This window comes from Microcaecilia unicolor, chromosome 4 (assembly GCF_901765095.1).
Source record: "Microcaecilia unicolor chromosome 4, aMicUni1.1, whole genome shotgun sequence".
Lineage (NCBI taxonomy): Eukaryota > Metazoa > Chordata > Amphibia > Gymnophiona > Siphonopidae > Microcaecilia > Microcaecilia unicolor.
The window spans coordinates 339,259,632-339,271,953 of record NC_044034.1 but is presented as its reverse complement, the minus strand read 5'-3'; the positions used below and the strand labels follow the sequence as shown (position 1 = coordinate 339,271,953).

At 50.6% G+C, this 12,322-nt stretch overlaps 1 protein-coding gene across 4 annotated transcripts in view; it reads left to right on the top strand.

The window, feature by feature from the left end:
* LOC115469447 (arylsulfatase D-like) overlaps positions 1 to 12,322 on the top strand; it is a 217,049-nt gene that overhangs the window by 135,168 nt on the left and 69,559 nt on the right. For all 4 annotated transcript variants that reach the window (XM_030202112.1, XM_030202114.1, XM_030202115.1 and 1 more), the window contains 2 exons: positions 1,139 to 1,288; positions 4,137 to 4,258. In XM_030202112.1, coding sequence (XP_030057972.1) covers positions 1,139 to 1,288; positions 4,137 to 4,258 — 272 coding nt within the window. The remainder of the gene's footprint in view (positions 1 to 1,138; positions 1,289 to 4,136; positions 4,259 to 12,322) is intronic.

Sequence of the window (12,322 nt, the reverse complement as noted above, 5' to 3'; positions counted from 1 at the left end):
ATACTTTAAAAGATAAAACACTAATTTTGCTAAACAGCCATTCATAACAAAAACATGACTAACATATAACTTTTTCTGCATAATCAATATTATCTAGTGTTGCCATTTTATCACAGATTATTTTCAACAGTCTCCTGGAATAAATATGTTTTCAAAAATGTTCGAAATTTAATATAGGACTTTTCCAATCTAAGATGTTTTGGGAGACAATTCCAGAGAGAGGGGGCCAAGAAAAAAAATGCTGAAATTCTGGTGGACTCCCATCTACTACTACTACTACTACTATTTAGCATTTCTATAGCGCTACAAGGCATACGCAGTGCTGCACAAACATAGAAGAAAGACAGTCCCTGCTCAAAGAGCTTACAATCTAATAGACAAAAAATAAATAAAGTAAGCAAATCAAATCAATTAATGTGAACGGGAAGGAAGAGAGGAGGGTAGGTGGAGGCGAGTGGTTACGAGTCAAAAGCAATGTTAAAGAGGTGGGCTTTCAGTCTAGATTTAAAGGTGGCCAAGTTGATATAAAAGCGGCATCATTCTGTCATATTTTGATGCCCTGCAGATGAGAGGAGCTGCAGTATTCTGTATCATCTGTAAACGTTTTATATTTATCTTTGTAAGTCCTGCATAAACACTGTTACAGTAGTCCAGATGTGTTGTAATATATGCGTGGGTTGGTGTACATAATGAAGCTTTGTCAATTGAGTTTCTAATTGAACATAGTTTTCGGAGATGATAAAAAGAATTCCTAACTACCACAGATATTTGTTTGTTAAATGACAGAGCTGAGTCAATAATGACTCCTAAATATCTGAATTATTGCACTGTTGGTATCGGTTTATCAAACAACGTAGGTATGACAGCAGGAATAGTATCATACTTTAACACGTGACTTGTTATAAGGGGTCCTTTCTACACATAAATCAGTGTTTCACTTATGGAAAGATTTATAAAAATATCCCTTTATAGTGTAAAACTTAAGAAATAGGACTAGAAGCAAAGCTGAGCCAAATTGTCCAGAACAGTTCAAATAATTTCCTCTCTGGCCAACATCAGATGCAATAAAACTTTATATCTGCGCCTTGTCGGGAACTTGGAAACATAATTGCATCTTTCATTTTCTGTGCTTCTGTAGGAATCTTCCAGTCTTGCTGTTCTTTTCACTCTTGCTTTGGAAAACATTTGGAGCCCGAGCAGGAGCTGATTCCAGACCCAATATTTTGATCTTAATGGCAGATGATCTTGGCATTGGGGATGTGGGCTGCTACGGGAATGACACAATAAGGTAAACATATTTTATGTAATCAAACGTTTATGTCTGTCCGTTAGACAAGGCCAAACATAACAAAAATATATTATTTACCCACCATATACTATAGATCAGCTTTCTGTACAGTTCATTAAACACAAGCATTTTCCATGTTTTCCCCAATATGTGTATAAACCAAAATGAAGTCAGCCTGAAATTCTTTTATACTGTAAATCAAATATAATTAAAGCCAACCAGTACTCTTTCAACAAGTAAATAACAGGGTTTTAGTAGGGCTCTTCTGCTTTAAAAAAACATGTTTAGTAATACATTCCCAAGAAATATTCATCACAAATTTACTTATTATGATAGCATGTGGTAGCTCATGGATAATGCCATGAATTGTCACGTGGGAGGATGCAAGTTACATTCTAGGCCCAGGAGGAGTTTCTCAGGCTGGTTGGAGCTGGAGCTGGGGGTCCTTTGGAGGCAGAGTACAGAGACTCTGGGAGAAGGACGTCTCCATGGTGACACCTACTGGCTGGAACTAGGTACAAATTAAAAAAAAAAAAAGCACAGTGGGCCTTAAGAAGGGATATAGGAAGTAAACTGAAATATGACACGGGCCATATTTCAGTATCAAACCTGCATCAGGGGTCATAAAGTCTCAATGTTCTAACAGAGTTGTTTCTCAATTAACTCCCAGGCCCAGTTTTGCTTTAGGGCCCCCAGTAATACTGTGCATCATTCATGTAGCTGGCAGCAGCCTCCAAGCCCACCCACTCCACTCAGAAAAGCGTGGCAGTTAGCAGCAAAAGTCTGAGCCACTGGCACCAGCACCGCAGGCATGCTTAGTTCTCATGTGTGTACTGAGCATGTGTGAGAACTGAACATGCCTGTGGTGCTCAGAGTACTGTTGCTGCCTGAGTGGGGTCTTTTCTGAGTGGGGTCAGCAGGCTGTGGATGTTGGTAGGGCTTGGGGATCGCTGCTAGCTAAGGTACTTAAAAACGTAAATTTTATAGGGGATTGAGGTGGGGGTGGAAAGATGACATGCATGCCTACCCATCTTATCCATTGGCCCACCCAAAAATTGCTTTCTGGCTACGCTTCTGCTTTGTGTGAGGAGCTGAGTGGAGAAGTAGCCTAAAGGTTAGTGTAGTGGGCTTTGATCCTAGCAACCTGGATTTGGTTCCCACTACAGCTCCTTGTAACCTTAACCCTCCCTTGCTCCAGGTACAAAAGAAGCATTTTCCTGCCAGCTGATATGTTTTTTTTTTGTGGTGGGGGGTGGGGGGAGAACATTGGGTGCCCACCCACTTCTTACCTAGACCCACCCAAAATCTGTACTCTGGCTATGCCCCTGCTGCATGGCTTCCTTGTTGTGGCTCTTCTCGAGCGTTTTGCCTCTTGCTGAAACCTGTCGTCCTAACTTAAGAACTCAAAAGAACAGAAAACCCTAACTACTTTCAACTTCTTTGTATAAGCTGGATGTAACTGTTCTCTACCATGCACTGGAACCTTAGTGAACTTTGTGACACTAACAGAAAATAAAATTACAGTCAGTGTCCCTATGTAGTGCATGCACAGTATTGTAGTCTCTCTATATTTGGACACTGGGGCAGCCTACGTTGTTTGCCTGAGCTGGGTTCTACTACTACTAATTTCTATAGGGCTACTAGACATATGCAGCACTGAACACATTATATGCAGGGTGGGGTAGAAAGTTCTAAATAAACTTGAAACTCTTCTCTGTCCCTAGAGGGCTCACAATCTACGTTTTCTACCCCACCCTGCATATAATTGATTTTAATAAAGACATTGTTTGGGAAGACATTACATGAGAGAGGACTCTTTTTTTGGATCCACTGTGTGTACCTCAGTTTATTTTGCTAACATTTTTCAAACACAGCATCAGCCTCTCTCCTCTATCTCCAGGAAAACCATTTGTGATAGTTTCTAGTCAGGTCCAGGGTTGCCAGGTGGAAAAATTTTTTCCCACCCAATCCAGCCTAAAAACAGCCCAAAACCCGGCCAAACTCAAACCCCGCCCCTGACACCCCCACCCCCGCATCATCACCCCGCCCCCGCCGTCATCAACCCCGCCCCCGCTGTCACCGGCCCCGCCTCCCCTGTCACCGGCCCCGCCTCCCCCGTCATCGGCCCCGCCCAGAACGTCACTAACCCCGCCCAAAACGTCACTAACCCCGCCCCCCGCAGCCGAAAAAACCGCCCGAAAAACCGCGGAAAAGAAAAAAAAGAAGCCCAAAAAACCGCGACCCGCCGCGGGCAAAAATTTCCCGCGGCGGGTCGCGGAAAACCTGGCAACACTGGTCAGGTCACAGAGGGGTGGGGTCTTTTTGTGTCATGCAGATTGTTGCCCAGTGGTCCTGGCTCTGTATTGGTGATGCAAGGGGAGTGCAGGCAACCGACCCTGCTCATGGAGGCATGTGGTTTACAAGTGGTAACATATACAGGACAAAATCGTGGCTGTTGCAATTTTTTGGAGAGTGTCTTTATTTTAGAAGGGGTGTTAACTGTCCAGTTCTATTTTTGGCCACTTTGCTTTGCGGGTGTCGGCACCTGCAGAACTGCTGGATTGGTGACTGGCCAGGATATTCAATGTCGGTGCTTGTACATGGTCCCAGCATTGAATATCAAGTTTAGATTCAGCCAGCAGCACTCAACAGCTTTAAAACCACTGACTGCCCCTGGCTGAACTTTGAGCTGTATAAGTAAAAATTTAGAACTGGGAGCACAGTACAATAAGCAGCACCTTGCCTTCAAAATAGTTCTAAAATGTCTAATATCATGGTGGCAAAAAACTATTCAGATTTACTCATATTCTGTTATTGCTGTCTCTTACGCCTTCATTTTGCTTTCTAGGACCCCTAACATTGACAGATTAGCAAAGGAAGGCGTGAAACTCACTCAGCATATTTCTGCTGCACCACTGTGTACCCCGAGCAGGGCAGCTTTCATGACGGGTAGATATGCTCTGAGATCAGGTAAGAGCCCTTTCATGGAAATCAGGAGCAGGGGATGCAGACCAATTTGTTGGGGCCCCATCTTAGCCCCGCCCTACCTAGCTCCGCCCCCACCCTAGCTCCACCCCATTGATAAGATTATTCCATTTTTAGAACATTTTTTTATTTATGAAATTTCAAATAAAGACAAATGAAGCTAAACTTGTACAAAAAAACTGATTGAAATAATAAGCACAATGCTATCATGAAACCTCCCCTCCCCAGCAAATTATTCAGTTCAAGTCCACTACAATTAGTAGTTCCAATTCTCATAACAAAGGAGAATAAAGGAAAAATATTAAGAAAAGATCCAGTACTTTCAAATTCGGGAGCTGATGGCGGGCTCAGCGAGCCCAAGCCGGGGGTGGGCACCGCGCCGGTGGTGGCGGGAGCGGAGCGGCCGAGCCGCGGGAATGGGGATCATCTCAGGCGACTAAGGCGAGCAGCGGCGGAGGTTGGAGCAGAGGCACGAGCGAGGCAGAGTTGAGGCGCTCCGCGCGGGGCCCCCTTAGGCATGGGGCCCTATGCGGTCGCCTTGGTCGCCTCTGCCTAAGACCGGCCCTGAACGGGAGCCACTTGTGGGGGGGGGGGGGGGGGGCTAATTTCATAGGAAGGCGCCTAGGTGAAAATTCTATCGGATCTGAAAAGTCAACACAAAAGCTGAGTAGTATAAGCGACTTTTATAACAGTTTGAATAGAAGTTTAAATAAATGAATGAAGTTTGTGAGAAGTAATTTTGACCGATGAAGAGACAGGTGAATCATGGGTTGTATAGTCACGTGAAACGAGTCGCTGCTGAGGTCATGAAAATAAAGTATGAAAGTTATTAGAGTGCTGAGCAATTGTTGGATGCATTTGTGAGAAGTTTTCACTCATTCGTGAATATTTGATCTACTCAATTGGATGTATAACAAATAAGGCACAAAAGGTGCCCTAAATGACCAAATAACCACTGGAGGGAATCAGGGATTACCCCCTTCCCACTCCCCAAAAATGTGAATAAAAATATGACTTACCAGCCTCTATGATAGCCTCAGATGTTATAGCCAGGTCTATTAGAGCAACATTCAGGTCCCTGGAGTAGTGTAGTGGTCGGTGCAGAGCACTATGGAATGGGGGCCTCAGGTCCCTATCTCCCTCCATCTGTCACACTTGTGGTGGAAACTGTGACCCCTCCCAAAGTCACCAAAACCGTACTTACCCATATATAGGTGCCCCTTCACCCTAGGGCTATTGTAGTGGTGTAAAGTGGGGGGCAGTAGATTTTGGGTGGGTTTTAGAGGGCTCAGGGGACAAGATAAGGAAACAAAGGTGAGATGTTTACCTGGGAGCATTTTTATGAAGTACACCGAAGTGCCCTCTAGGGTGCCCCATTGCAGTGGCGTAGGGGGGGGGGGGGGGGGGCGGTCCGCCCCGGGTGTCAGCTCAGGGGGGGTGCTCCCTGCCAGCTCCCCCCCCCGGGTATAGCACGATGACACCCCCCCCCCCCTTGGTGCATCAACACCCCCCCCCCCGAGCCAGTGCCTACCCTCCTCAGCTCCCTCCGGCTCCAACCAGCTCCCGCACCCTACCTTTAAAGAAATTTCGGAAGCCGTGGAGAGGCGAGGCGAGGCTCAGCGCCTCGCGCCTGCATGTAAAAGAACCGTAGATCGTCATCGGGCCTTCCCTCACATTGTCTGTCCCACCCTCTGCTGACGCAACTTCCTATTTCCACAAGAGCGGGACAGACAGCGTGAGGGAAGGCCCGATGAGACGATCCACGCTTCTTCTACATGCAGGCACGAGGCGCTGCGCCTCGCCTCTTCACGGCTTCCGAAATTTCTTTAAAGGTAGGGTGCGAGAGCTGGTTGGAGGGAGCTGAGGAGGGTAGGCACTGGGTTGGGGGGGTGTTGATGCGCCAAGGGGGGGTGTCATTGTGCTGCACCTGGGGGGGAGGTGCAACGACGAACCGCCCCAGGTGGCAGCCCTCCTTGCTACGCCACTGCCCCATTGCTCTCCTGAGATGTCTGGGGCACCATTCTTCTAAAAATGCTGGCTCCTCCTATATCCCAATGGCTTGGTTTTCTACATTTTGCACTTATTTGTTTTTTTTTTTACGAAAATGGACCAAAAAACAAAATGTCCAAAGCACAAAACCTTGTTCAAAACAGTATTTTTTTTATAACTCTGTTTATTGAATAATTAACTAGTTATACATGAGTATATGAAAACATCTGTTAAACATTTATTCCATATCATCATGCTGATCAATCCATAGACTGGTGGGTTGTGTCCATCTACCAGCAGGTGGAGATAGAGAGCAATCCTTTTGCCTCCCTATATGTGGTCATGTGCTGCCGGAAACTCCTCAGTATGTTCTCTATCTCAGCAGGTGGTGGTCACACACAGCAGCAGCTCTGGCTAGGTCTCCAAGCCTAATTTTTAGGTTTTGTTGAGTACCTGGGGTTGAGGGCTCTTCTTGAGCAAGTGCAAACCTGGTGGCGCCAGGTCCCTCCTTTTCTCCCCCCTCCCGCTGGCTCCGTTAAGAAAAAAAAAAAAATTTTGGACGTCCTTAAGGGCGTTTATTTCGACGTTTATTTAAACGTTTATTGCAGCTACTCACTGGGACACCAGGTCGTTACAGCTTGGAGCGAGAAGCAGGTAATTTTTACCTTTTTATAGCGGGCAGGGGGTTCCCCGATTGATCTCCACGTGGCCTATGGCGTCGGAGGGCGAGGGCGCGAAGAATCGCTCCCCGGACCGCGTGTGCGCTTCTAGCGGGGATGCGGGGGTTTTAAAGTCTGATTCGCCCTTGTTGGGTGTCAGTTTGGAGGCCGGTCAGTGTCCCGGGTCTTCCTCCGGCACGGCGGTTTTTCCCGCCATAAACGCCCATCCCCCGCTGCTCGCCTCCGCCATCTTGGCCGGCCACTCTGCTCGGACGGCTTCTTCTTGGGCCGCCCTTGAGCTGGGAGATGTTTATGCCATGGTCGCCCTTGATTTGGGTGACGGCAAAAAAGCGGCTAAAGTTAAGCGCCGTTCTTCCCGCGCGGCTCCTTCGCGGAGTGTCGCGCCGGACGCCATCTTGGATGCGCAGCATGGTTCTCCCCCGCTCTTGCGAGCGCCGGTTGAGGGTGCGTCTAGGGCTGTGGCCCAGGCTGCTGAATTGCACAGTTTGGGGGGTTTCTCCCCCGAGTTTATTTTGCTGCTGCATCAAGCCTTCCTTATGCAGAACGCTGCCCCTTCTCCCTTGTCCGATAAAGGGGTTGAGGCCCCCGGAAGTAAACACCCTCGGGTAGATGCCCAGGCCTTAGAGGACGCTGTTTCCTCTGATGTAGATGAGGGCAGCGTATCTGGGTTCTCCCAACGGTCCTTTGGGGATTCCTTGGAGGAGACGGATTCCCGCTCGGATGGAGCGGATGACCCCTCTGCAGCACGGATCTTTCGCTCAGAGGATTTGCCCAACCTGTTAATGCAGGCCATGAGCATTTTGAAGAGTTCCTCTCCGGAGGACGTCTCTCCCTCAGCCCCGTTGGCTCCGCCATTATGCTGGGGACGAAGCGCCCGCCTAGAACCTTCCACGTGCATGATGCCATGCACATCTTAATTTCGGCTCAATGGGATGTCCCAGAAGCGAGCCTCAAAGTGGCTAGGGCTATGTCCCGCCTCTATCCTTTGCCTGAAAGTGAACGTGAGGCCTTTCTTTGGCCTACCGTGGATTCTTTAATCACTGCGGTGACTAAGAAAACGGCGTTGCCGGTGGAAGGTGGCACGGCACTAAAGGACGCCCAAGACAGAAGATTGGAAGCGGCTTTAAGGTCGTCCTTCGAGGCGGCTGCCTTAAGTTTGCAGGCCTCAGTTTGCGGCTCCTATGTGGCCAGGGCGTGCCTGACGATTGTGCAGCGGGCTTCCCCCTCGGATCCTTCCTTGAGGGCTGACTGGCCGGCCCTGGAATTGGGCTTGGCTTATTTGGCAGACTTACTGTATGATGTCTTGAGAGCCTCGGCTAAAGGCATGGCTCAGACAGTCTCTGCGCGGCGCTGGCTTTGGCTGAAACATTGGTCTGCGGACCACGCCTCTAAGTCCCGCCTGGCTAAGTTGCCTTTTAAAGGCAAGCTGCTCTTTGGGGTCGAGCTGGACAAAATCGTGACCGATCTCGGCACGTCTAAGGGCAAGAGGTTACCAGAGGTCAGGGCTCGGGCCAGTGCTTGCCCCGGTATCTCCAGAGGACGGTTTCAGGAAGCCCGTCGGTACCGCCCGGGCAAGTCGGGCTCCTCTGCCCCCTCTTTCTTCAAAAGGAACTTCTCCCCCAAGCAGCATTCCTTTCGCAGAGACCGCCGTCCCGGAGGTATGCCCTCCGGTCCTCCCCCAGGGTCTCGTACCCAATGACGGGGTCCTGGTCCATGGCCCAGTGCAGATTGGAGGATGCCTGTCCTCGTTTCTGGGCGAGTGGACCAGAGTAACTTCAGACGCTTGGGTGCTGGAAGTCATCAGAGACGGCTACAAGTTAGAGTTCTGCCGACCCTTAAGAGACGGGTTTGTACTCTCTCCCTGCAAGTCTCCGGTCAAAGCTGTGGCAGTGCAGCAGACCTTGGACAACCTGATACGCCTGGGTGCGGTCGTTCCGGTGCCAGAAAATCAGATTGGCAAGGGACGTTACTCCATTTACTTTGTGGTACCAAAGAAAGGAGGTTCTGTCCGGCCTATCCTCGACCTCAAAGGGGTCAATCGGGCCTTGAAAGTGCGGCACTTTCGCATGGAGACTCTCCGCTCTGTTATAGCGGCAGTGAAGGCAGGAGAGTTCTTGGCTTCCTTGGACATCAAGGAAGCGTACCTGCATATTCCCATCTGGCCTCCTCATCAACGCTTTCTGCGTTTTGCAGTCCTGGGCCGACACTTCCAGTTCAGAGCCCTCCCTTTCGGGTTGGCTACTGCTCCGCGGACCTTCTCCAAAGTAATGGTGGTCATCGCGGCCTTCCTGCGAAAGGAAGGAGTACAAGTCCATCCTTATCTGGACGACTGGTTGATCCGAGCCCCCTCTTATGCAGAAGTGCGGCAAAGCTGTGGACCGGGTGGTTGCTCTTTTGAGCTCCCTGGGGTAGATCATCAACTGGGAGAAGAGCCAGCTGCGCCCGACTCAGTCCTTGGAGTATCTGGGAGTTCGATTCGACACCCAAGTGGGCAGAGTGTTCCTGCCAGACAATCGGATTGTCAAACTTCAGGCTCAGGTGGACCAGTTCCTAGTAGCCTCTCCTCTTCGGGCTTGGGACTATGTGCAGCTGTTGGGCTCTTTGTCGGCCACGATGGAAGTAGTGCCCTGGGCCAGGGCTCATATGAGACCACTACAACTCTCTCTGCTGCAGCGCTGGACTCCGATGTCGGAGAATTATGCTGTGCGCCTTCCCTTGGTCCCGGCAGTGCGCAAGGCGCTGAGCTGGTGGATGCAGACAGACAAGTTGTCTGCAGGAATGCCTCTGGTGACCCCAGAGTGGATTGTCGTCACGACGGACGCCTCTTTGTCGGGCTGGGGAGCCCACTGCTTGGGAAGGACAGTGCAGGGGCTCTGGTCTCCTGCAGAGGCAAAGTGGTCTATCAACCTCCTGGAACTCAGAGCCATTCGGTTGGCGCTTTTGGAGTTCATCCCGGTACTGGCGTTGAAGCCAGTACGGGTCCTGTCGGACAATGCCACGGCTGTGGCCTATGTCAACCGCCAGGGAGGTACCAAGAGCGCCCCTCTAGCCAAGGAGGCCATGAATCTATGCCAGTGGGCGGAAGCGAACCTGGAACAGCTGTCAGCGGCCCACATTGCCGGAGTCATGAATGTCAAGGCGGACTTTCTCAGTCGCCATACCTTGGAGCCCGGAGAGTGGCAGCTATCTGCTCAGGCGTTCTTGGACATCATGAAGCGCTGGGGCCAGCCGAGCCTAGATCTGATGGCGTCATCGGCCAATTGCCAAGTGCCGCGCTTTTTCAGCAGAGGACGGGACCCTCGATCCCTGGGAGTAGATGCTCTTCTCCAACAGTGGCCGACACAGGAGCTTCTCTACGTGTTCCCGCCCTGGCCCATGTTGGGCAGGGTGCTAGACCGGGTGGCAAAGCATCCGGGCCGGACAATCCTGGTGGGTCCGGACTGGCCCAGACGTCCCTGGTATGCGGACTTGATCAGGCTCTCAGTCGACGATTCTCTGCGGCTGCCAGTGGAGCAGGGCCTGTTACATCAGGGTCCCGTGGTGATGGAGGATCCCTCCCCCTTTGGTCTTACGGCCTGGCTATTGAGCGGCAGCGTCTGAGAAAGAAATGCTTCTCAGACAAGGTCATCGCCACTATGCTGAGAGCGAGGAAGCGCTCTACTTCTACTGCTTACGCCAGGGTTTGGCGTACCTTTGCAGCGTGGTGTGAAGCAGGCTCACTTTCTCCCTTCACTGCTCCAATTTCTTCAGTGTTGGCGTTCCTGCAAGAAGGTCTGGAGAAAGGCCTGTCGCTCAGTTCCCTTAAAGACCAGGTAGCGGCTCTGGCTTGCTTCAGGGGCCGCCTGAAGGGTGCTTCCCTGGCTTCGCAGCCAGATGTGGTGCGTTTTCTCAAGGGAGTTAATCACCTGCGCCCTCCTCTGCACTCAGTGGTGCCTGCGTGGAATCTCAACCTGGTGCTAAGAGCCTTGCAGAAGCCGCCTTTTGAACCCTTGTCTAGGGCATCTCTGAAAGACCTGACGTTGAAAGCAGTCTTTTTGGTGGCTATCACTTCAGCCAGAAGAGTTTCCGAGCTCCAGGCACTCTCATGTCGAGAGCCTTTTCTGCAGTTCACTGAGGCAGGAGTGTCTATTCGCACAGTGCCTTCCTTCCTGCCCATTCTCGCTTCCATGTGAATCAGCAGCTCTGTCTCCCTTCCTTTCGTAGGGAGGACTACCCAGAGGAATACTCTGCTCTCAAATATCTGGATGTGAGACGAGTCATCATCAGATACTTGGAAGTGACCAATGATTTCCGGAAGTCGGATCATCTGTTTGTCCTGTTTGCAGGTCCTCGTAAGGGTCTGCAGGCTTCTAAGCCTACAGTGGCAAGATGGGTCAAGGAAGCCATTGCAGCGGCTTATGTGGCCGCGGGGAAGGTGCCGCCTATCCAGCTGAAAGCTCACTCCACTAGAGCTCAGGTGGCCTCGATGGCAGAGGCCGGGTCCGTCTCCTTGGAAGAGATTTGCAAGGTGGCAACTTGGGCATCGGCCCATACCTTCTCCAGGCATTACCGCTTGGCTGTGGCTGCTCGGGCGGAGGCCTGGTTTGGAGCTTCAGTGTTGCGGTCAGGGATTTCAATGTCCCGCCCTGGGTGAGTACTGCTTCGGTACATCCCACCAGTCTATGGATTGATCAGCATGATGATATGGAAGGTAAAATTATGTATCATACCTGATAATTTTCTTTCCATTAATCATAGCTGATCAATCCATAGTCCCTCCCAGATATCTGTATTGGTTATATTCTGGTTGCATTTCAGGTTCAAGTTTAGTCTTCAGTTCCTGTTCAGGAGGACTTCGTGTTCAAGTTTTTCAATGGATTCTTCAAGAGTTGAGACGAATTTGTGTTACAGTGAGCTGCTGCATTCCTCTCCCCTCCGTTTTACGGGGCTGGATTGAGACATAAATTCTGCCGGCACTCCCTCCCGCTTCGTGCGGCAGTAGGGCAGCTTTGTACCCCTCCCGCTTCGGCGGTGTTAGGGTCAGTCAGCTCCTCCCGCGGTTGCAGGATAAGCCAGATCCCCCCGCTTCGGCGGGTGTGGTGTCCCTCCCCCGCTCCGCGGGGATGAGCTGGACGGATTCCCCTCCCCCACTTGTGTGGGGATGAGCTGGGTTAATTCCCCTCCCCCGTTTCGGCGGTGGTGAGCTGGGCAGAGTGTCCCTTTGTGGGTGTAATTCTCTAAGTGCTGAGTCCTGCGGATGGAGCTTGGATATCGACATACTGAGGAGTTTCCGGCAGCACATGACCACATATAGGGAGGCAAAAGGATTGCTCTCTATCTCCACCTGCTGGTAGATGGACACAACCCACCAGTCTATGGATTGATCAGCTATGATTAATGG